The sequence below is a fragment of the Micromys minutus genome, assembly GCF_963924665.1.
Source record: "Micromys minutus genome assembly, chromosome: 11".
NCBI classification, from domain to species: domain Eukaryota; kingdom Metazoa; phylum Chordata; class Mammalia; order Rodentia; family Muridae; genus Micromys; species Micromys minutus.
The window spans coordinates 40,357,899-40,381,743 of record NC_137980.1 but is presented as its reverse complement, the minus strand read 5'-3'; the positions used below and the strand labels follow the sequence as shown (position 1 = coordinate 40,381,743).

Here is a 23,845-nt window from a genome sequence, read left to right as displayed (position 1 = left end):
ACTTGGCTCTCCTGCCTCCCAATGTGGTTTCCGGGAAATACGCAGATTTTGTGACGGTTTAAAGTCGATGGTGAAGGCTTCCCCAGGTAACATCCGTTCGTTTCGCTCTCAAGCCCTAGGAAGCGTTTTTAGTCTTCCAGTCTCTAAGAGATGGGTAACCGGAAACGGAAGTCAATTCCCAGATATTTCCGGAAGAGGCTGTCATGGCTGCTCAAGAGGACGTAGCAGCTTTACAAGATGAAATTGCCAAGCGTGAGGAAGAGCTAGCTTCGCTAAAGCGGAGGCTAGCCGCATCTCTAGCGGCTGAGCCGGGGCCCGAGCGTCCGGTTCCGGTAATGCCGCTGCCGCCCAGGACCGCGCTGTCGCGGGACGAGATCCTACGCTACAGCCGTCAGCTGGTGCTCCCGGAGCTGGGCGTGCGCGGTCAGCTGCGCCTGGCAGCCGCTTCGGTGCTGGTGGTTGGCTGCGGCGGGCTGGGCTGCCCGCTAGCTCAGTACCTGGCGGCGGCAGGCGTGGGCCGGCTGGGTCTGGTGGACCACGACGTGGTAGAGACGAGCAATCTAGCCCGTCAGGTGCTGCACGGGGAGGCGCAGGCCGGCCATGCCAAGGCTTGGTCGGCGGCCGCGGCGCTGCGCCGCCTCAACTCGGAGGTTGAGTGTGTGCCGTACGCGCGCGCGCTCAGCGAGGATTGGGCGCTCGACCTGGTCCGCGGCTACGACGTGGTGGCTGACTGCTCCGACAACGTGCCCACGCGCTACCTAGTGAACGATGCGTGCGTGCTGGCCGGCCGGCCGCTAGTGTCTGCCAGTGCGCTGCGTTTCGAGGGTCAGATGACGGTCTACCACTACGACGACGGGCCCTGCTACCGCTGCGTGTTCCCGAGGCCGCCCCCGGCCGACACGGTGACCAACTGCGCCGACGGTGGCGTTCTCGGAGTGGTGCCCGGTGTGCTTGGCTGCGTGCAGGCGCTTGAGGTGCTCAAGATCGCTGCTGGCCTCGGGACCTCCTACAGCGGCAGCATGCTGCTCTTTGACGGCCTCGGGGGCCATTTCCGCAGGATCCGGTTGCGGCGGCGCCGGCCAGACTGTGTTGTGTGCGGTCAGCAGCCCACCGTGACCTGCCTGCAGAACTATGAGGCCTTCTGCGGCTCCTCGGCCACTGACAAGTGCCGCTCCTTGAAGCTCCTAGGCCCCGAGGAGCGGATTTCTGTGACTGACTATAAGTACCTCCTGGATTCCGGGGCGCCCCATGTGTTGCTGGATGTCCGGCCTCAAGTAGAGGTGGACATTTGTCGTCTGCAGCACTCTCTCCACATCCCTTTGAATCAGTTGGAACGCAGGGATGCAGACAGCCTGAAACTCTTAGGGGCTGCCCTCCATGAGGGGAAGCGAAATTCACATGAAGAGGCTGCTCTCCCTGTGTATGTGATTTGCAAACTGGGCAACGACTCCCAGAAAGCTGTGAAGGTCCTGCAGTCCTTAACGACAGTGCCAGAGTTAGACTCTGTAACCGTTCGGGATATTGTGGGGGGACTCATGGCCTGGGCTGCCAAAATTGATGGGACATTTCCACAGTACTAAGGGGACAGCATGTGATTTGAGTGGATGATGGTCATGATACCTGAAGGATCTTTTCGAGCCTTTTCAACAATGTAGGGAAGAGCCTGGATTCACTGTCTCTGAATAGATGGACTCTTTCTTTGCAAGGAGCTTGTTGAGAAAACAGGATAACATTGTCTCTGAGAGCTGCCTTGTATTTTGGGCACTCACGTAGTACCTTCAACATGTGACATAGCATATGACAGGATTTCTGTTTCCCACATGAACCATTCATCTTACACTTGGAATTGAGATGCAGCTTTTATTCCATCTTAGTCTAACCGAATTAATCACTTACATTCAGCCGGTTGTTAAATAAAGGTGTTCTTTGGGAGATTGCAGAGCAGACTTGACACGGGCTGCCCTCCCTGGGGATCCTCTTTTGACTCCCAGCACTCATGTGCTGGCTCGGAACTGTCTGTAACTCAGTTTTATGAGATCACATGCTGTCTCCTTCCTCAGCTCCAGGTCTTGGTGTACAGACATACATGGCAGTGAAAACACAAAGTCTTAAAAATCTAAGAAAAAAGTTAAATATTACTTGAGTCTTAATTCTACTTCAAATGATAGACTATACTCCTTAAACTACACAACATGATTGGCGTTTCCATTGTCTGGAAATGGATCTTTGTAGAACCCATTGTGGATTCAGAACGAGGCCTTGACAGTTTTGCAAAATAAAGGGAGCTGCTTTGTGTCCCTCAGCTTCCCTCAGGAGTGGCTTGCATTTGTCTTGTACTGGGCCTCAGTGTCTGCCAGTGGTTCTCAACCTTGGTCCAGACCCCTTGGAGGTCAAATAACCCATTCACAGGGTTGCCTAAGACAATTGAAAAACAGATATTTAAGTTATGACTCACAACAGTAGCAAAATTAGACTTATAAAGTAGCTCCAAAAATAACTTTTATAGTTGGGGGGTCTCCATAACATGAAGAACTGTATTAAAGGGTTGAAGCTTTAGAAAGGTTGGGTACCACTGCCCTATACTCTGGCTGATGATATATGACATTAGTTTAACTGTACATTGTCCTGCTTTGGAATCTTTTAGTCCCAAGTTCCAGTCTTTTGTTCCTACCCCTTTGTGTTTCCTATTGATTCAATGTACTTATTCCAGCATTTTTATGTAGATATTTTTATGTTTATTTGCATAGTAAACAGTTTGACCAGGCCTATTGGTGAAGGTCTGTCTTCCCAGTTATTTGAGGCTGAGGCAGGAGGATCACAAGTTTAGGCCTGTGTGAGCTACAGAGTGAGTCCAAGGTCAGCCCAGCCAACTAATTGAGACCCATATTAAAATGTAATGTAAAAAGGGAGCTGAGAGTATAGTTCAGTGGTAGAGCAGTTGCCTAGGAGCAGAAGGGCTTGGGCTTCATCTCCATTTACTAAAAAACAGTTTGATGAACAGGCAGTCAACCCACCCTGCTTCCAGTAGGTAGCAAAGTTTGCAATTGCTAAAAGGGTGTTGGGAATTAAAGCTGATTCCCCTGAAAGAGCAGTTAGTGCCAAGCCATCTCTCTAGGCCCAGGCTTCTGTTTCTTAAGAGAAGCAAAGTCCATGGAAGTAATTCAAGTAGCCGCATCTCTGGCAGCTATTTTAAGAGAGGATAAAAATTTGTATCTAGACAAAACCCTCTGCAGGCCAGTCACCAGTTTGCAAGCATTGAGATATGTAGGGGTGTGTGTGTATGTGTGTGTGTGTCTGTGTCTGTGTCTTAGTGAGATTCAAAGAAGCTAGGCCAGGCATTTTACTTTCAGCTGTGAGACACTTCAGCTTACTGAACAGGTGCACTTACCAGCATGGTGGGCTGACTAGCAGGGCTCTGGAGCAGGGGTGCTGGGCTACCTGCATGCTCTTGTTTCCTAGCTCTTTATTTACTTCTGAGGCAGGGTCTTCTGTGCAGTCCAGGCCGGCTTTGAAATTCAGTAACAGTCATGTGCTTTCGTGTCAGACTTCCTTCTATTTTAATGAACTGATGGTTGCAAGTAGTTTCTTTTATTAAAGCAGTGTCAGAAACTGCCTGGTAGACCAAGCAGATTGAAGGGGAAAGAACAGGACAGGACAGTCACAAGGTCATCTGGAAGTTTGTGCTGTGGTACTTCAAGCTGAATTCACAAGTAAGTTCTGGCAGCAACAGGAGAGAAATACCAGATGGGTTAGGTTTAAAAACTGCTGGAAAGCAGAGTCTGGAGAGATGGCTTAGCAGGCAAAGGGGCTTGCTGCAGTTTCAGAGGACCCAGGTTTGGTTCCCAGCACCCAAATGGTGGCTCACAACTGTCTGTAACTCCAGTTCCAGGGGATTCAGTGTTTTTCTACTGGGCTTCCATGACCACTGTACAAATTTGGTGAACAAACCTATATTCAGGCTATACACATACATATAAAATAAAGAAATTAAAAACCTTAATAAAAAGAGGAAAAAGGTGGCTTTTCACTGTAGTTGAAACCTGAACATTGACAATTGACAGTCTGTAGCAGAAGATAATTTTAAGGATGGGCAAGTGCTGGTGTGAACACAGGCATACACATGACAGGTGGCTCCTGTAGTATGTGCTTCCATTCTTGGGACGGTCCAGCCAACATCACACTGAAGAGTGTACAGAAAAGCACACCACACACTGGGTATTGAATCCAGAGCTTTATGCATCAAGGCAAGCACTCTTCCACTGAGGCCATTTTTAAATTGTGGTAGTTTGAGCTGGTGGTGGGGCACACCTTTAATCCTAGCACTGGGGAGGCAGAGGCAGGTGGATCTCTGAATTGGGAGCTAACCTGGTCTACAGAAAGTTCCAGCAAAACCAGGGCTACACAGAGAAACCTTGTTTTGAAATACAGAAAAAGTCATTTTGAGTTGCCCAAGTTTTTCACAAGTTACACACACTTGTCACCAGCTCCCTCTTACACAAAAGTACTGCCAGGGATTCAGGATCCCCACTCCCAAAGTTGTCACTTCCCCAAGGAGGCAGCACAGGGAGTCCAGACAGTGTCTCAACTGTGTAGCTCTGACTAGCATGGAATTTTATATATAGACCAGACTGGCTGTGAACTTGCAGAGATCTGCCTGCCTTTGCCTCCTGGTGCTGGGATAAAAGGGGTGTATCATCATACCCAGCTAACAGACTCCTCTGTGTACCTCATTTCCCAAGATGAAGCCATACTTCTCCAAGATGCATCAGACCCCCAAAACTTACTATGATTGTTGGCTTCCCACTTTAAGTGCCCTGTGCCAATGGCTTTTCCCTGGAGCTCTGAGCAGGCATAGCTCAGGGCCTTTGATGCACCTTCTCCAAAGGTTTCCACCACTTTATTCCCTGAAATCTGAAGGGGAAACTTAGTTTCTTTGGAAAGCTAATGTCAAATGGTGTTTTGCTGGGTCACACAGGTTGTCTCGCTGGGGCAGACACAGGTAAAAGAATGTTCGGGCATGGCAGGTAAGTGAAAGGACTCTTGAAGGAGTATAAATATGACCCCCACAGACAGTGGGATATAAACACTGAACATTGGTTTGCTTTGCCTCAATATTCACTAACATCACGCATGTATTTGTTTACCTTTCATAGCATTGTTGAGCTCCACTTGTGGTAATGCCTCCAGAGAGAAACTCACCCAAGAACTGCTCCTGAGGTTTCTGTAGCAGTTTGCCACTTCCAAAGATGTGAAGTATTTCATGATGGTGTGACCACGTGTTCAACCCAGCTAAGACCCTGTGAGCACAGCACCTGTAACTTCACAGAAGTGTATGGTGCAAACTGCACACTATAGACAAGATGACCACAGTTGTGAGGAGGGTGTCTACTGGCATTGAGTGGGGAGAGGAGAAGGGTTCCATTGGTGACACCCCACACTGTGCAGTATTTACTGTGATCAGCTTCCACGGGTTGACCATACTGAGGTGGGAAATTGTGGTTTTAATCTTTTTCTTTTTCAAATTATGTGTATGTGGCTTTTGCTGTGTATGTGGCTTTTGCTTACCAGCGCAGAATCCGAGGAGGCCAGAGGCATTGGATTCCCTGGATTTAGGATTAGAGGTTAGTGTGAGTCACTTCTGGCTGGGTGCTGGGAACCGAGTAGAAACGATACTAGGCCAGGCAGGTGAAGGCAGAGTTCCCTGTTCTAATGTGACTGGGATTGGTGACCTCCTAAGCTTGGCCAGCCTTGCTAAAGTGCTATGCCTCACTTCTGATTGCATCTGTCACCCCAGCATCTAGGCCTCCATAGGGAGGAAACTGTCTTTGAGGACTGAGCCCTCCCCTCCCATAGGGAAGATATGAAGAAGAGGAGGAAGAAGAAGAAAAAGAAGGAGAGGGAGAGGAAGAAGACAGGGAGGTGCTCTTTAAATGAAGTTGGCAGCATCAGCCCACCTTGCAGGAGGGAATTGAGAGGAAGCATAAAGTCTCAAGAACCCAGGACCTTTCTCCAGCTGTGCTTTCCACCTTGACTGCAGGGGCCAGAGACAGGGTTTTCTAAGTCCTGTTACTGGGCAGCATCCAGCCAGTGACCAAGTCTCAGAAGTGGGCCTTGGTGTCACTGTAAGGTTCCCTTCTCCCAGGGTTGTCAGAGACATCACAGGACCCTTATTGCGTTTATATTTCAGATCGACAGCACAGGCATGTATATGTCAGCCTGCCTTAAAGAGCACACTTAGAGCTGGTGAGATGGCTCAGCAACAAAGATGCTTGTCACCAAGTCTGGAAATCTGGGTCTCTGGGACCCACAAGGTGGAAAGAGAACTGACTCCCATAAGTTGTCCTCTGACATCTAGACATGCATGGTGGCGGTTTCACACACACACACACACACACACACACACACACACACACACACACAGAGAGAGAGAGAGACAGAGAGACAGAGAGACACACGCACACAGAGACATACACACACAGAGACATACACACACACAGACACACACACAGAGACACACACACACAGAGACATACACACACAGAGAGAGAGAGACAGAGACACACAGAGAGAGACAGAGACAGAGAGAGACACATACACACACAGACAGAGAGAGACACACACACACACAGAGAGACATACACACACAGAGAGAGAGAGAGAGAGAGAAAGAGAGAGAGACATACACACATACACAGACACACACACACACACACACACACACACACACACACACACACACACAGAGGCAGATAATGAAGCTGAAGAGATGGCTGTCTTTTAAGAGGTTCTGAGTTCAATTCCCAGTGCCCACGTGGCACCTCAGAAACATCTGTAACTGTAGTCCAGTGGGATCAGATTCTGTCTTCTGGTATGCAGGCAGAATACCCACAGCCATAAAATGAGTGAATCCTAAAATGAGTATATAAAGGTAAACAAAATTAAAGCTTGAATTTAGCTGAGTGTCTTAGATTGATTGTCTCTGCTAAGTTTCAGGGAGCCTGACAGGAATCCCACATGGGTGACCATTGCCTTATCCAAGAGTGAGTCTTCACCTTCTCTGCTGAAGTCTGAGTAGGGACCTGACGGCAGACCTGCTTGCCATTGTACTGCCAAACTATATTACCTTTGACCAAGGACTTCACAGTCAGAGAAGGACAACAAACCATGTGGGATGTTTCTTTATGAGCTCATCTGGCTTTCTCATACAGCTCAGGAACACCTGCTTAGGGAATGGTGCTGCCCACAGTGGTCTCAACCCTTCTACATTAACTAACAGTTAAGACAATTTCCAGTCGACATGTACACAGGGCCATCTGATCACAGCAATTCTCCAATGGATGGTTTCTCTAAGGGGACTCTAGGCTGTGTAAAGTTCACAGTTAAAGCTAATTAGGACAGAGAAGGGGCAAGCTAAGGGAACAGGATGAGTCAGGAACAGGGGTCCTAGAAGGTGCCTTTTTGCCCTTTGGTTCTTTTTCAAGTATTGGCCACAAGTATCAAACCCGTGGACATCCTGAGGGTAAAAGTGACTCAGACTAGACCTGGCTCTGGCTCCTTGAACCCCAATGTCTGCCACTGTTCCCTCCCTGTCACCATTTCACTTTGGCTATTTTGAAGCAGGGTCTCACTATGTAGATTACAGAGACCCCTGGCTTTGCTTTCCAAGTGCTGGGATTAAAGGTCAGTGCCACCACTCTGGGCTTATTTGTGTAGTGTATGGGTGTTTGTGCATATTGTGCACATGCATGTTCTCTTCATGTGTGCATGCAGACCCCAAGTCAGAGGAGTCCTCCAGCACCCTCCTTCTTATTTGTTGAGACAGAATCTCTTTCTACCTTGAGCTCAGCTGGATTGACTGGCCAGTGGCTCTAGGCATCTACCTGTCTCTGCCTTCTCTGCTCTGGGGTTGTAGAGAAGTGGCTGCAATGCCAGTTTTTATTACAAGGGAGCTGGGAATTTGAATTCCTGTCCTCTCACCTGTGTGGCCAGCACTATATTCATGGAGCCACTTCCCTAGACCCTTGATTTTGGCTCTTTGAAACAATGTTGCACTATGTCTCACAGTTGATCCAACCCAGACTGGCTTCACATTTGCAAAGTCTGCAGCCTCAGGCTCAGCAGGGCTGGGTTTAACAGATGTGTCCACCTTGCTTGGCCTTGCTGCTGTGGCCTGAAGCTCTTGAAATGACCCCCACCCCAGCTCTGGGCTGGAGAAACATATGCTTGTAGGACCCCCTTTCGGGGACCCCCACTTGAGTCTCAGGACACGGGGTTACCCAATGAAACGCCAGAGACCTTCTTGCTGCAAAAGCACGAGGTAGTTTAATGACAGAGCTCCGGGCCGATACATATCTCATGCAGGAGACAGAGGTAACGACCCTGAACTCAATTAGGGGGACATATTTATAGGGAAAATTACATAAGCAGTTAGCAACAAGCACATAATAATTTCATTGGTTTATTCAAATTGGCACTCTCTGTCTGCTTTTGGATATGATTCAACTCTAGACCACTCTGTTTTGGGTCACACTGACCTTCATACTAGTTATTCTCAGGACTGCAAGGCCAGCCCAGACCTTATCGAGTCTAGCTGGTCTGGGTTTGGGCCATTTCTTTAAACAAGTTATTTTGTTTTTAGCCTTGAAGCATACTTGTCCTCAAAGCAGGGTCAGTGGGGCCAACTTGAAATTTTAACTCTTTCAGTGCTCATCAAATTAAAACAAAGGCTACTCAGTTTTCTACTTTGAAGATTAACTGTTGCCTATTATTTTTCCCACCTCAGCTTACATTGAGCTTTGTTATTGCTTATTCCAGGTCTGGGAATGAGATTAAATGAACTTTGCTGGTAAAAGCCAACAGTCAATTCAGGTTCCAGTTGGAAGTCTTTATCATAGCTCCTGGGTGTAGTTCACATCCAAAGGCTGCCTTGCAGCTGAGCGTACAGATATATTGAAGTCCAAAAGGATAAAAGGCTGAGCTCAAATGCCCTTGCCCCCGTGAATTCTAAGATAAAAGCAACCAGACTCTAGATTTATCTTTCCTAATTGATCATTCTATTTGGTCCCAACTGTGTGGGGTCATGGTGCCAGCCAGAGAAAGAAATATGAAACCAGCCCAAGCTGGCTCCCCTGAACAACAGCATCAGCATCTCAGAGCCCCATGGGGCCTCTAAAGGATGAATGTATGGAAACAGAAGGATGCTAGCTGCCTGCCCATGACACTATCCAAAGGAGCCTCCTCCAGCTTTGAGCAGGAGCCCAAGCAAAACCATGCTCCCACAACCTTCTCTTTGTAGAACCTAGGCCCACAGTCAGCCTGGGAACGAAAACAGCAGAAAGCCAAGTATGGGGCCCACATCTGTGATCCACAGAGGCAGGGGGATGACTGCAAGTGCTAGGCTAGATAAATAACCAAACTGTCTCAAAAACATGGAGCTGTAGAGATGACGCTGTTGGTGACATGCTTGTCTGGTACAAGAACCTGAGTTGATTCCCAGAACAAAGGTAAAGAAAAAACACAGATGTGATAGTGTGTGTTTGGAATCCAAGTGTAGGGAGATGAATTCCTTAGACTCACTGACTTACTGGTCCAGTCCACTTGGCAAAATCCAGGCCAGTCAAAGACCCTGTCTCAATAAAAGTAAAAATGGGGCTGGAGATAGGCTCAGCAGTTAAGAGCACTGACTGCTCTTCCAGAGGTCCTAAGTTCAATTCCCAGCAAGCACATGGTGGCTCACAACCATCTGTAATGGGATCTGATGCCCTCTTCTGGTATGTCTGAAGATAGCTACAGTGTGCTTATATATAATAAATAAATAAACCTATTTTAAAAAAGTAACAACAACAAAATGTGGATGACTCTTGAGGAATGGCACTTGAGGTTGTCATCTGGCATGTGTGCGCACACACAAACACACACACACACACTCATGAACCTGAGACTACACAAAATGATAATTCAAGGAAAGAACCTTGTTCCCAGTTTTGCCAGGAAGCAGGCATTCCATGTCCAGTATTCATGCACACATGACACATTGAAAATCCAGGTCCAGTAGGGACAGAGCCAAGCTTTTGGGCTTTCAAGATGTAGGGTCTCCACTGTGGCTGCTCAACTGTGTCCTTGCTGTGTGACAGTGATTATAGATGTGACAGTGGTTATAGAAACTCTCCTGATGAAGGACACACAGCAGTGTGACAAATCAAAGATGGAGGGGGTGTGGTAACAGTTTCCCCGGGAAGACTGCATCTGTCCTCGGGCATTCATTTTTGTTCTGGGAGAAAATAAAAATCTATATATTCATGTGTTCCTTCCTCAGAAAGCAGTGGCTCAGAAGTTTCCATTTGGGACAAAGTTTTAAAATATGAAGGTCTTCCCAGGCATAGGGATGCACACCTTTAACCCCAGCAATCAAAAGGCAGAGGCAGATGGATCTTTGAAGTTGAGGCCAGCACCTGGTTTACACACTGAGTTTCAGGACAGTCATGGCTATGTAGAAGAACTTCTTTAAAAAAAATGTTGAAGGCAAGCTTCGACACCACAGGGTAAACTGAGGAGGGCTGAGTGTCATCACTGAGCAAACCTTTCTCTAAGGGATAAAGCCAGTGTTCTCTGTGACCCCTTAGAAACTATCTGAACTCTTCAAATTCTTTGGGGATCTGTGAGAAGGAAAAGAGAAAAGGGGGGATTATTCACAGAGGGGGGAGAGGGGGAGAAGGAGGGAGAGGGAGAGAGAAGGAGAAGGAGAGGAGGAGGGGAAGGGAGAGGGAGTGGATGAAGCAAGACAAGCTCCTACAAGTTCACACATACACATACATGCATATGTACGTACGTACATTCACATTTTCACATTGGTAGATGAAGCAAAGCTCCAACCATTTTACATACATACACATGCTCTTTGTGGGTGGAGGTATCAAAGCTCCAATGAGCAGGGTCCAACAATATGTTCTTCATATACATATGCATTATACATATATACATATACACTCAAATATTTGGTGGATGGAGCAAACTCCAACAAGTTGATCAGACAACTTAATTTTTTTTCTCTTAGTCTTTTTATAATATGTAAGATGAAATTCTCTATGTAAGAAAAAGATTACTGAATAGCCACAAGTTACATAGTCTGTAAAAACAGTCACCATGAAAAACACAGTCTTCAAAAACAGATTTAAATCATCACATGAAAGGGAACTACAACAGGGGTTACATATTCTTCTTTTAAAACTCGCACCTAACTAAACCTTTCCTGTCTGTCTTTCTCTCCACAAGTTCATTGCAACCCCAAAGCAACCATTCTTTTGTCATTGACGAACAAAGTTTAAGCAAGCCAAGTCTATGATAGCAGGCTCTTTCCTATGCTTAGACGGCAAAAATTTGTATTTCCCAAGAAATATCATCATCGCCCTTCCGTCTTATTTCTGAAGTCTCGTTCAGCTAACCTGGCTACTCATCTAGTGTCTATTCTTGTCCCCGTAATAGAACCCTTGACTCTCCGTTCATAACCCCGTCTTTTCCTGGTGTGCACCAAAACCTGTGGCCACATCCCTAGATCACAGGATCCAGAAACTCAGACCCAACCTAGAACGAATGTTTGCTTTGGTCATTAGCTCGTCCCAGGTCCATTTTTCTCTTCAAAGTACAATTACACGAAAGCTCGCTGTTGTCTTTCTGGCAACACAACATAAACCATCTCCTTGGACTTTTTTTTTTTTTTTAAATCAACAAACTACTCTAACTTCTTAAAACGACTTAAATCAATTCAGGAGTTCCATGAGATCATTAATTCATCTCAACAGCATTAGCCCATGAAAGCTTATCTTCTCGTTTTGCAGGAAACTTGACTGAGTGGGGCGGTTACCCGGGAGGTGATCACACCAGGTCATAGGCAGGGAGGGTCTCTCCACACCCGGTCACACCATGCCAGGTACATGAGGAGGGCAAATGACAAATGTGAGAAGGCACAGCAATAGCAAGAAGCAACCCTGGGGCAGTGGGGATCAGAAGAGGGCATCAAGTTCCTTGGAACTGAACTGGAGTTACTGATTGTTGTGAGAGAGCACTTTTAAAGGCTGAACTATCTCTCCAGCTCCCTGAAGGGTTTATATTGACTGACAGCTCAAAGAGGAGGTGACGGGCAAGGCAGTAGGATGAGGCATCTGCTTGCTTTGCATCTGCTATCAGGAAGCGGAGAGCAGGTAGGAGGTGGGGCTGGGGTGCTGAGTCCATAGCTAAGAGCACTTTCAGCCATCCCTAACTCCAGTTCCTGGAGCTGCAACACCCCCTTCTGGGCTCTGAGGGCACAGACATGCATGTATACACACCGTGTACATATACACACAGTGCACCTACACATAGTACACAACTCCATGTAGTGTATATACACATAATGCACATACACACAGTGCACATATACACACAGTTCTGTTATACACACAGTGTGCATATATACACAGTGCACACATACACATGGTGCACATCTACATGTAGTGCACATACAATGTATGTATACACATCGTGCACATATACACATGGTACACATCTACAAGTAATACACATATATACACAGTGCACATACACAGATGTAAGCAAAACACACATGCACATAACATAAAATAAACTATCTTAAAATACAACACCAATCAAGGCCAGGCCCTTGCAGGTCAAATTTTCCAACAGGCTCCATTCTCTATAGTCTCTACAACCTTCCAAACAGCGCCCGATCTGGGGTCCACATGTTGGTGCACTTTCAGGCAATGTTGCCTCTGCCCATTCAAACCACAGCATCCTCTACGTCACTACCACGCCTGTGTCTGTCCAGATTTGCAGATCCATCCATCCACAGAGCCCAGTGTTCTTCAACACAAACCAGGTGGGCTCTCGCTGGAACCGTCAGTGGTAAGTGGGCAGGATGCCTTATGCCTGCATAACCCACCGGTCAGGAGTTGGGGGTAGAAAAACTACATGTTCTAAGCTACAGGATGAAATTTGGTCTTCAAACTGTTAAAAAACGGGGGCTAGAAAGATGGGTCAGCAGTTAAGAGCACTGGCTGCCCTTCCAGAGGACCAGGTTAAAACTTTACCACAGCAATAGGAACCCTAACTTAGGCAAGGTGCTTGCTTCCAGACCCGGCTGCTTGAGCTCCGTCTCCAGGACATACATGACCGAAGGAGAGAAGTAACTGTAGTTAGCTGTGCTGACTTTAACACAGGTGTAGCATGCATGTAACACATGTGTGCACGTCTAGACAGAAGTGTGAGGGGGTGCATGCCTTTAATCTCAGGACTCAGGATCTACACAGGCAACCTGAACAACACAGTGAGTTCTAGGGCAGCCAGGGCTACATGGTGAGACCCTGTCTAAAACAAACAAACCCTCCCCCCAATAGCTGGTTTGCTGTGCCCACATGTGATCCCAACACCCGGAGGCCCTGGCTGTGGCAGGAGGGTCGAGGGCTCCAGGCTAGTCTAGGGGGGCCTTACTGAAAACAAACAAACAAGCAAAGAAACAGATGTTGGTCCTCTCAGTTTTCCAGAGAAACATAAGACTACAAGTGTTGGACCTACAGACAAAAGATGTTGTCTATGGGAGCAGAGTTCCAGCTGCTTTGGTCCCTTAAATATGGCCTCAACTTACTCCCATTTTTCAGTCCCCAGTCCCTCAGAGCACAAGCATTGTCTTTGGGATTCCTGCACCCCCAAGCCTCCTGGTGATTGGCATCTTAATGCTCTTGCCTGGGTCACTAGGTCTGAGGGGTTCCACCTGCCATTGCCAGTCCCTTCACCGGCACCAGAGGGTGACAGCAGCAGGTGACAGCAGTTCTCACGGCCCTTGACACCAGCCCCTCTTGTCATCTGAAGACTGTACAGAAATGGTGCCTGCTGTCGCCAGGAGCAGGGGGGACGGTTGCTTTCTTTAGACATCAAAACCACTAAGCCACCTCCAGGCAAGGCCCAGGACTGGGAAATGTGAGAAACCCACGTCTGAGGTAGCTGCCAAGGGGACAATTCCTGCCCAAGAAGACTGGCACGTTCTGGGTAACTTTGGGCCACCTAAGGGACTTCACCCTTTGTGTCTCCTTCCTCTTTTTTTTTTTTGGTGGTTTCTGAAGGAGCCAGGCAGGCAGCAGCTGTGACCAGCAGTGTAGACGTGTCCAGAATCAGGGTAGTGGGTGGAAGGCTTGCAGGGACCGTGTCATCTCATGCCAACATGCCACTCCCTCCCAGTGACAATTCCTGCCTACCTTGCTCACTTTGGCCCGATGCTCTGACTTTAAGCTGGTTCTTTAAATTAAAGATTGTTTTTGGCTAGTGTTCCAACCTTTTTAAAAAAAGTCCGGTCTGGCTGGAAACCCACAGCTCCATCTGCTTCTGCCTCTAGGGTGCTGTGATTAAAGAAGTCATCACTATGCCCAGAGGTACTTGTTTTTAGAGGAAGGAGGGGTCCTAGGCCACATGATTGACAGGCAGTGTTTGTGGTTAGGCTGGTAGCAGGGGAAGTGAAATCTTTTGGCTGTGCTCCACCAGCAGGGGGTGCTGGGTCGCTAGGAATTTTTTTTCTATACCTTTTTCTCTCTATTTTTAATTTTTTAAAAATTAATCATTTAATCTCAAATGATATCCCACTTCCCAGTTACCCCTCTGCAACGCCCCTCCCCCACTATGAAACTTTTTGTCATTAGGCTCCCCTCAAATATTAAGTTTCTTTTTAAAAAGCAAAACAAAACACCTTCCACCCTTAATCCCAGCACTTGGAGGCAGAAATTTTACCTAGGCCCTAGTATGTATTTGGCGAGTACTTTACCACTGAGGCATGTGCATCCTACGTTCAAGTTTTTTGTTTATTTATTTTATTTTATGGATGTGAGTGTTTTGCTTACATGTATATCCGTGTACCATGTTTGTACCTGGCGCCAGCAGAGGCCAGAAGAAGGTACTGAATCTTCTGGAACTAGAGATACAGATGGTTGTGAGCCACCGTGTGGGTGCTGGAAACTGAACCCAGGTCCTTGGAAAGCCATCTCTCCAGGCCCCTGTTTTTGTTTTTCATTATGTTTGTTTTGTTTTGAGACAGGTCTTTTGTGGCCCAGGTTAGCCTTGAACTTGAAGTGTAGCTGAAGACAAACTTAAAACTCCCATCTTCAGAGCTCCTGCTGTTCGGCCATTGGATGAGGCTGCAGGTCTGCCGGTTCCAACCTCTTGGACTCAGAGCTGCTCACCACCGATAATGAGGCTCCTATGATTGGCCAGTGAGTGGGCGCCAAGAACATTCGCAATCATATCATAAAATTGAAACCCGGACAGGACAGATACACTGGGCTTACCAACAGGGAGTACACCTTTAGGATGTTATAAGACACTAGTAGAATACCACAAGAGTGGGAACCTGACATTTAAATATGTTAAGACTTTTAGCGTGGATGACTATGTTGGACTTCCAAGAAACCATCCTGAAAGCTACCATTCTTATACGTGGAAGAACTTCTTTAAGCATATTGATATAGATTCTAATAGTGCTCACATCCTTGATGGGAACGCTGCAGATTTGCAGGCAGAGTGTGATGCATTTGAGGAGAAAATAAAAGAAGCCGGAGGAATAGATATTTTTGTTGGAGGAGTAGGTCCAGCTTTCAATGAGCCAGGATCCATTTTAGTATCAAGAACGAGATAAAAAACGCTAGCATTTTGGCAAATGCTAAATATTTTGATGGAGACTTATCAAAAGTGCCAACTGTTGGTATGGGGACGGCGATGAGTGCTAGGGAGGTGATGATCCCAAACAGGTGCACATAAGGCGTTTGCACTGAAAAGGGCCATCGAGGAAGGAGTCAATCACATGTGGACTGTTTTAGCTTTCCAGCAGCATATCTGAACTATTTTTAAAATTTTAAAAAAGATTTATTTATTCATTTCATTTATATGAATACACTGTAGCTGTCTTCAGACACACCAGAAGAGGGCATCAGATCCCATTACAAATGGCTGTGAGCCACCATGTGGTTGCTGGGAATTGAACTCGGGACCTCTGGAAGAGCAGTCAGCGCTCTTAACCACTGAGCCATCTCTCCAGTCCAATCCCTGAACTATTTTTGTATGTGATGAAGATGCTACTTTAGAGTTAAAAGTTAAAACCGTGAAATACTTTAAAGGCTTAATGCATGTGCACAATAAACTTGTGGAGCCACTATACAGTATAAAAGAAGGAAACGGAAGGAGACCGAGCTCCGCGTGGACACAAAGCACCTTTCATATTGATACCATCCCAGCCTATGTAATATTACAAAAGTGGGGAAACAGGGAGAGTCATTTACAGAGAAAAGACCAGCGTGTGCTAAACACTCCATATTTAGAACGTGTCTTACACTAGGTCCTAGAAGCAGCTGGATCCCAAAGTTATTTGGCTGTTATAAAGTATAGAAGCTACACAGCTACCGATAGAGTCTAGCATGTGTGTGGTGCACAAACAAACATCCATTCCAGAGGCGGAGGTCTGCAATGGTAGCAGGATGGTACTGGAAAGGCTTGGGGTGTCTTCAGATAAGTCAGAGATTAAGCCACTGACAGGACCCGTGGGTGCAGAGTCTGTTAAAATGCGAACGTTTCATGGGCCCAACTGGATTACTTGAGATGCTCTCTCGAAAACAAAAACAAGCAATAAAACAGCTTCTACTGGTTTTAAAGCGTGGCCATTCACAAGCAGCAAGGGCAGGGAAAGCCACCTCTATCCCATGTTGTAATTTTGAGAACTACCAGTAGGTGGCAGTGTACGACAAGAAACGCCCTTAGAGCAATGGCTCTGCAGGGGAAGCCTGTGAGCATCAGATGTCAGACATGAGCACCAAAGAGGGAGGAGGCACATGCTGGTCAGTTATGGGTCAAGGAAGACATCTTACCTTCTATTTTCATTGCTGCTACGAGCAGAACACCATGACCAAAAAGCAAGTTGGGGAGGAAAAGGTTTATTTGGTTTACATGTCTACATTATAGTCCATCACTGAAGGAAGCCAGGACAGGAACTCAAACAGGGCAGGAAGGAACCTGGAGGCAAGAGCTGATGAAGAGGCCATGGAGGCGTGCTGCTTACTGGTCTGTCCTTCATGGCTTGCTTAGACTGCTTTCTTACAGAACCCAGGACCACCATTAGAGAAGGTACTATCACAAGGGGCTGGGCCCTCCCCCATCGATCACTAATTAGGAAAATGCCCCACAGGGCTGCCTGCAGTCCTATCTTATGGAAGCATTTTTAAAATGAGGTTCCCTACCCTCAGACAACTCTAGCCTGTGTCAAGTTGACATAAAACTCTCCAGCACAGAAGCCCACGGTATACTCACATGCAAAATGCTCCCTCTTTCTGGAGTTCTATGAGCCGGGGCAGGCATAGGGAGGTGAAGGAGAGAAGTTTTAGACTGGGCTAAGCACCTTGGGCTCTCTCCGGGCGCCTTGCACTTCCCTACTTTGGGGAAGAGGCATCGGTAGGAGAGGGGTATTTTTCTACTCTAGGGAGGATCACATTCCCAAGAAGCTGCAACAACCAGGAGGGCAGGCAGCGATACTGACGGAAGCCAGGTACAGTTGGCCAGACTTGGTTGTACCTGTAGCTGTTGCTGGCAGACACTCCATTTTGTTATTGTTCTGGACAGATCTCAAACTGGCCAGGAACTCACCAGGCTGGGCTCGAACTTTCAGTAATTCTCCTGTCTCAGCTTCCTGGATGCTAGCAATATAGGAGTGTGCCACCATGGGCAGAAATCTCTCCTTGACTGTCTTCCTCTCTTTTGCTTTCTCCCCAGTCTCCTCTGTTCTCTTGCCTTATAGCGAGCAGCCCTGCTCCCCCGCCCCCTGATTTTGGCAATGGCTTTGCAACAGGCTTTACTTACAATTTTAGGCCACGCAATATGGATGAAAACTTCTGAAATCATCAGCTGAGAGAGACCATTCCTCCTCCACGCTTGTCTGCCGAGGAGTTTGGTTCTGAATGTGGGAAGCTGATTTATAGAGTGAGAAGAACATTTGCCCTGTGTACCTACCTGTTTGGTCATAAAGGGACCCTCAGACATTTGGATGTGACACGCCTCAGCCCCAGTGATGGCTTCCTTCTTCCAACTGCCTGCCTCCGTGTGCTGGCTACAGACCTGTGCCAGCCTCCTCAGTAAACTAGGGATGGTGATTGTCTGCAGAGCTGGGTGTATCAGCTTCCTGTTGCTATGAGAAAATTCCCTGAGATTAGCTCTTATATCTTGAAAAGAAATGATTTGGCTTGTAGTTTTGGAGGTTTAAGGGCACAATGCCAGCCACTTGGCTAGGTCACAACTTGGTGGATGGCTTCATGCTGATCGTATGTGGAAGAGAGAGAGATGATATGGTGAGGAAGTCAGAGAGGAGGGGTGGGGTCAGGCCTGCTCTTTATAATGGTTCACTCCCATCGGATCTAAATGGGGGTCTCATGAGAGACGCTGTAACTCCTGTTTAGGAAGACACCGTGACCTACGCTCCTTCTAGGAGCTACTGCTTCACAACATGGTGACCCTGAGGACCACACTTGCTCTTCTATTGTTCTTTGGAAATATGCCGCATCCAAGCAGAATTCCTTACCCCACATGTGGTTTCTGTTGGGTCTGTGAAACGGGACGGGGCTAAAGGCTTGCTCCTGGCTGTACCCACGCTTTTCTCTCACACTACAGCTTCTGCCAGGCAAATGTTTGATTCAGTTAACATCTTCATTCTGGGTCTAGAACAGAAGTCCTCCAAACATCCGGCCTCCACACTTAGTGCAATGCCAACTTCCCTCCACAAAGGGCAATAGAGAGGACCACAGTCCCTGTATGTCCCATTGGCACCTCAGAGCCTCATCGATTGGCTCAGGGCTGGTCACATGGTTAAGCCGTTCTGATCAGAGCAGATCTCGGGGTTTTAGGAGTTATCTTAGTTCTTGTTTTTTCCACTTAGACTTGGTCTTGAGGTGAGTGTCTGAGCCTGCGGCAGCCATGTTGTATCACCATGAGGGAAGATTCTTGAGCTGCCAGTGATCGATGTGAGAGGAACTAAGAGTGAGATGAGCGCGGTGACAATTGTCCAGTAGGAGGGACACCTCACGGCACGCAGCATTTCACTATGTGAGAGGCTGGTGTGAGCATGGGAACTTCAATTGTATGAACTTGAAACTGACTCGTGGAGCGGTGGCTCAGCGGTTAAGAGCACTGGCTGCTCTTCCAGAGGTGCTGAGTTCAATTCCCAGCAACCACACGGTGGCTCACAACCATCTATAACGGGATCCGATGCCCTCTTCTGGTGTGAAGACAGCTACAGTGTACTCATATACATTAAAAAATAAATATTAAAAAAAGGTCTAATTTTTGAGTTAGCTCCCTCATTGCAACCTTTCTCCGGTAGAGCAGCTTTAGGGTACTTGGGAACGGAGTGGTCCTTCCTAAACCAGTGGTTTTGAAAAGGGCCGCTACTTCCTCTGACAAACCTAACTTCATCTCTCAGTCACTAAGAGGGCAAGCACATGCTAACCGCTCCATCGGTTACAAGATGCTAGGATTTGAACTTAGAATGTCATGCATGCTAGGCAAAAGCTCTGCCAATCAAGCTACAGGTCTAGTCTGTTGTCTCCCTTTTCCATGTGAGAAAAAAACTGCTCAGAGAAGTAACCGGCTCAAGGCCACCCAGCTCCTGAGGGGCAGAGGTAGGACTACCCAGTCCTTCCCGTCACCCTGCTTTGCTTCATAGAGGAGACAGAGCCAGGAATCTCTGTCTCCGGCAGCCAGAAGTGATCATGGCGGAAGGTGACCAAGCCCGGACTCTGACTGTCACCACAGGGGGGTGGGTGGGTTGGGGCCGGGAGAAGAATATAACAGAGGCTGAGTAATGGAGAAGAAGCAGCTTGTCTCCTAAGTGCTAATGAAAAGCTTTCAGGTTGCTTTTGCCAAGTCTGCCATTGAGGTGCGAACATGCATTGGCAATTAGCAGCTGGGGTGACAGCAGATGGAGCGCTTGTGTGAAAGCCTTCATGGTGCCATGAGAAGTCAGCGAAGCAGACACCCTGCCCCTGCTCCTGCCCCCACCCCAACCCTGCCCGTCTGCTGTTAGGTGGCAGTCTGTTCCTTGAGCAACAGTTAAGGGTCCTGGTGACATCTGCTACCCCTTGGGCATTTCCTGAGGGCCACGCCCACTCCTGCTTGCTCTCACTTCACAGACTTAGCACAGAGTCAGGCGATGAGAGAGTCTGGCCCTTCGGGTGGCTCTCCCCTGTGCATCCCAGAATAAGCACTGCCATTGGACCAAACCTGGGATCTATGGCCATTAGTCACACCATGGCCTGCCTTGATGGGATGGGCAGTCACTCCCTAGCATCTCTGGGTCCAAAGTTCTTATCTCCTGTGGAGATGGGGTGTCCAGGTTCTTGAGGACATTGTGTTGGAAGCCCTGGTTCCTCCTCCTTCTTTAGAGGTTGTGTTCGAGACAGGGTTTCTCTGTGTAGCTCTGGCTGTCCTGGAACTCACTCTGAAGCTGTCTGCTCCCGGTGGCATCTCATTTTCCTGTGGATCTCTGTGGGGGTAGGCCATCTGAGAAGGCCAGAGGGGTGAAGGTCTGGCTACACTCCATGGGTCTCTGTCCCCTAGAATGATGTCCCTGGGTGCTTTGGTGGATGGTCACTGGCCTATGCATTTTATGCCCTTAAGCTGCTGAAGTGAGGTGCTTTGTGTCTTTTTTCCTTTATGGGCAACTGCAGCCACTTATCAACCTGACTTGTCACTAGGGATGGTGGTCTTTTAGGGGCTCAGTGTGTTGGGACAGGAGGAGCTGCACCTGGTCCCAGGAGCTAGTTCACTTCCCCACCTCCTCTCCCCCTCTTGTACCCACCTTCCCCCAAGAAAGACTGGTTGGTGACTTAAGTCTATTTCAAGTCAAGCCTGGGTATTTACCAGGTCATTTGGGTAAACAACATGTTCTTGTTTTTTTCTTTCTTTCTTTCTTTTTTTTCTGAAAAGCAAGTTAGAAACTCGAGGGAACTGTTTTATGGTTGGGACACTAATCCCACAGCCCATCCACTTGATTGGACACAAAAGAAAGTTGATCAACAGTGACCCTCACAGGATGGAATTTGTTGCCAAGCAGAATCCCAGGGGAACCTGGGGGAGGCTGTGAGCTCAGGTGTCCAGGAGGTATAACTGGCCAGTGTGTCCTGGGGAGGCTGTGAGCTCAGGTGTTCAGGAGGTATAACTGGCCAGTGTGTCCTCGACAGGGAGCTCTGAGAAGCTTCCTGTCTTCAAGAGGTTAAGCATCAAGGGGACAGAAAGATCACAAATAAATAACTGTGTAATGTATCATTTGGTAATAATGGTTTTAGAGATGGGAAAGATGTTTAAAATATAGGTTAACTCTGGGACTGGTCATATAGGCCTGTATGGGTTTACTGGAGGCTGACGCAGGGAACTGACAAGTTCAAGGCCCACCTGAACTTCATGAGTCTATCTTTAGACAAAAAGTAAAAACAGGCTGGAAGGGAAAGAAGCTCTGGGTAGAGGACCTGCCCGGCATGGGCAGATCATGGGTTCTATGGCCAGCACCATGAACTAAACAAAGGCTTGACTGTTACTGAAACAGGAGGGGTCAGCATGTTACTGGAGAGCAGCATCTCCGGAGGAGGGGTACAGGGAGCAGACAGGGTAGGAGGTGTGAGAAGCAGGGAGGTGCATATTGGGGGGAAGGACTTTCCCTGTAGCTTCTGTGAAGATGAAGAGCAAGCAGGCTTTGTCTCTGGTCAGAGGAGCTGTGCCTAGTTTCCTGACGCCTGGTTCTAAGGCATATGACTTGGGACTGTGTGCTGGGGTGGTCACTCTACCCAGGAGGTGGCTGGGTCAGGGCTCTGGAGGTGGGTTTGGAAATTGACAGTCTCTAGGGACTGAGACCCAGGAAGTGGCAACTGCTCTTGGTCTTCGGTGACTAGAGAAGAGATGGGTGTAGCTGAGGAGAGAATGCTCAGGCAACGGTTGTTGTGGAGGTGGGGTGGGAGTAGGGGTTATGGGCTATCACAGGCAAGGGTGGGAGTGCCAGGCAAGGATTGGCTCTGAGCAGATGTGAGAGAGATCTGACTGAGTTCCAGGGCTGTGGGACTGAGGGCAGGAATGAGAGGAAAGAGGAAGACCAGAGAGGCTGAGACTGTCACACCTCAGAGTTCCTGAGGAGAGGTGACACCCGAAGAGAGGTGACACCTGAGGAGAGGTGAGGGAAGGTAGTGGGAGATGGGGCAGCAGGGAGAAGGATGCTGGGAGGAGACAGGCCCTAATGCCTGCAAAGATCATACGTTTGCTTCTGAGGTGGCCCAGCAGTGTGTGTGTCTGCTCTGGGTTCTCTTCAAGGCTGGTGGGATTATCTTTACCTCTGGGCATTTTGGCCAGCCCTTCTTTCTGCTTGAATTGCTGCTCTCTCTACTTAGCATCATTCCCTTTGTGAGTCCTTCTCTGAACAGACAGATTATAATGTTTTTTTGAGGGGTGGTGGTGGTGCGTGTTTTTCATCTCAGCACTCGGGAAGCAGAGGCAGATGGATCTCTGTGAGTTCAAAGCCAGCCTGATATACAGAAGTAGTTCCAGGACAGCCAGGGTTACACAGAGAAACCATGTCTAAAAACAAAACAAACAAAACAATGAACCCAAACAAAATAATAAATAAACACAATACTTTTAGAGGTTTTGAGGCTAAAAGCCTGGTCTCGGGAATGTCGTGTCCCCAAGACTACTCCCAACCCCTTCTGCACCTTTTACTTTGAGACAGAATCTCACCAAGTTGCCCAGGTTGGCCTTGAAGTTCCTTTGGGTCCAGTTGGGCACTTAATTTATAATCCTTCTGATTCTGCCTCTGGAGTAGCTGGGGCTACAGATGTCACCTCCTGCACATAAGTGGCTGTGATTTGCCTCCCCTGACCCTGTCACCAACACAGGTTTCTTTCCTGCCAACTTTGCATATTCACCATCTCTCTTCCTGTCACTCTTTGGTCCCCGGGGTTGGCTGCTGAGAGGTGTGGCTGATGGCCCCTGACCCTTCTAAAAGGATAAGGATGCGTGCTGTGCCCACAGCGGAGATGTAGACAGCTGTCAGCTCCCTCTTCTGTGCGTCCCCTTCTGGAGCCAGTCTCTGGCTGCATGACAGTGTGTCACCTGGGTACATCAGGGCACTGGGACAGGACGGTAACAAGTGTCAAAGTCAGATTTGTTTTTATGTGAACTCCTGACATGCTCATCATGTGGTTTTGGCAGCGTTTTAATCTTAAAGCACTGAAGTATCTGAGTCATGATTGTTGAGTCTTCTGGTCCTTCCCCTCACTCTGGTGTCAAAGGCAGGTGCCCAGGGGCCTCACTTCGGTCCAGGGCCGCTCAGAGGCTATGACTGTGCAGAAGTGCCTGACAGGTCCCAAGAAGAGGACAACCATGTGACTTAGCGACTGCTGCTGATTTGGCAAGCCTGGTGCCAAGTGTCCTAAAGCCAAGGTTCGCACACAAAGCTGTGAGGGTCAGCAGAGGCTCAGCTGAGTGAGGCAGCGTGGAGGTCACACCAGCCCAAAGCATCTGTCATCAGATGGTCCATGGACAGCGAGTCCCTTGGCTAAGAGGAACAAAATGCTTGGCCTAGAGATTGCCCTCTGTTCCAGAGCAGTTTGCTGGCTTTCCTGGGTGCCCTGCTTCTTACTCCAGGCCTCTGAGTCTGCTCTGCTGTTGGAATCTAGAGCCCTTGTCCCCAGGTGAGGTCCTGGCTGATGGCAACCCAGGCTTCAGGGCACAGCTAGACTTGCAAAAGAAAGGTTAGAGAGTCCAGCCACTTAGGCCTCAGCCTCTCCACACA

At 48.1% G+C, this 23,845-nt stretch overlaps 1 protein-coding gene and 1 pseudogene across 2 annotated transcripts; both read left to right on the top strand.

Moving 5' to 3' along the window:
* Window positions 1–58: 58 nt before the first annotated feature.
* On the top strand, window positions 59–2,449 carry MOCS3 (molybdenum cofactor synthesis 3). Its single transcript, XM_080924951.1, has one exon. The coding sequence runs from the start codon at window positions 204–206 to the stop codon at window positions 1,578–1,580; it is 1,377 nt and encodes a 458-aa protein (XP_080781077.1). The 5' UTR covers window positions 59–203; the 3' UTR covers window positions 1,581–2,449.
* A 2,568-nt stretch (window positions 2,450–5,017) lies between these two features.
* On the top strand, window positions 5,018–17,913 carry LOC308427405 (glucosamine-6-phosphate deaminase 2-like; annotated as a pseudogene). Its single transcript has 6 exons — window positions 5,018–5,024; window positions 12,821–12,897; window positions 15,242–15,332; window positions 15,415–15,865; window positions 16,076–16,270; window positions 17,791–17,913. The product of its transcript is annotated as a glucosamine-6-phosphate deaminase 2-like (transcript).
* Window positions 17,914–23,845: the final 5,932 nt, after the last annotated feature.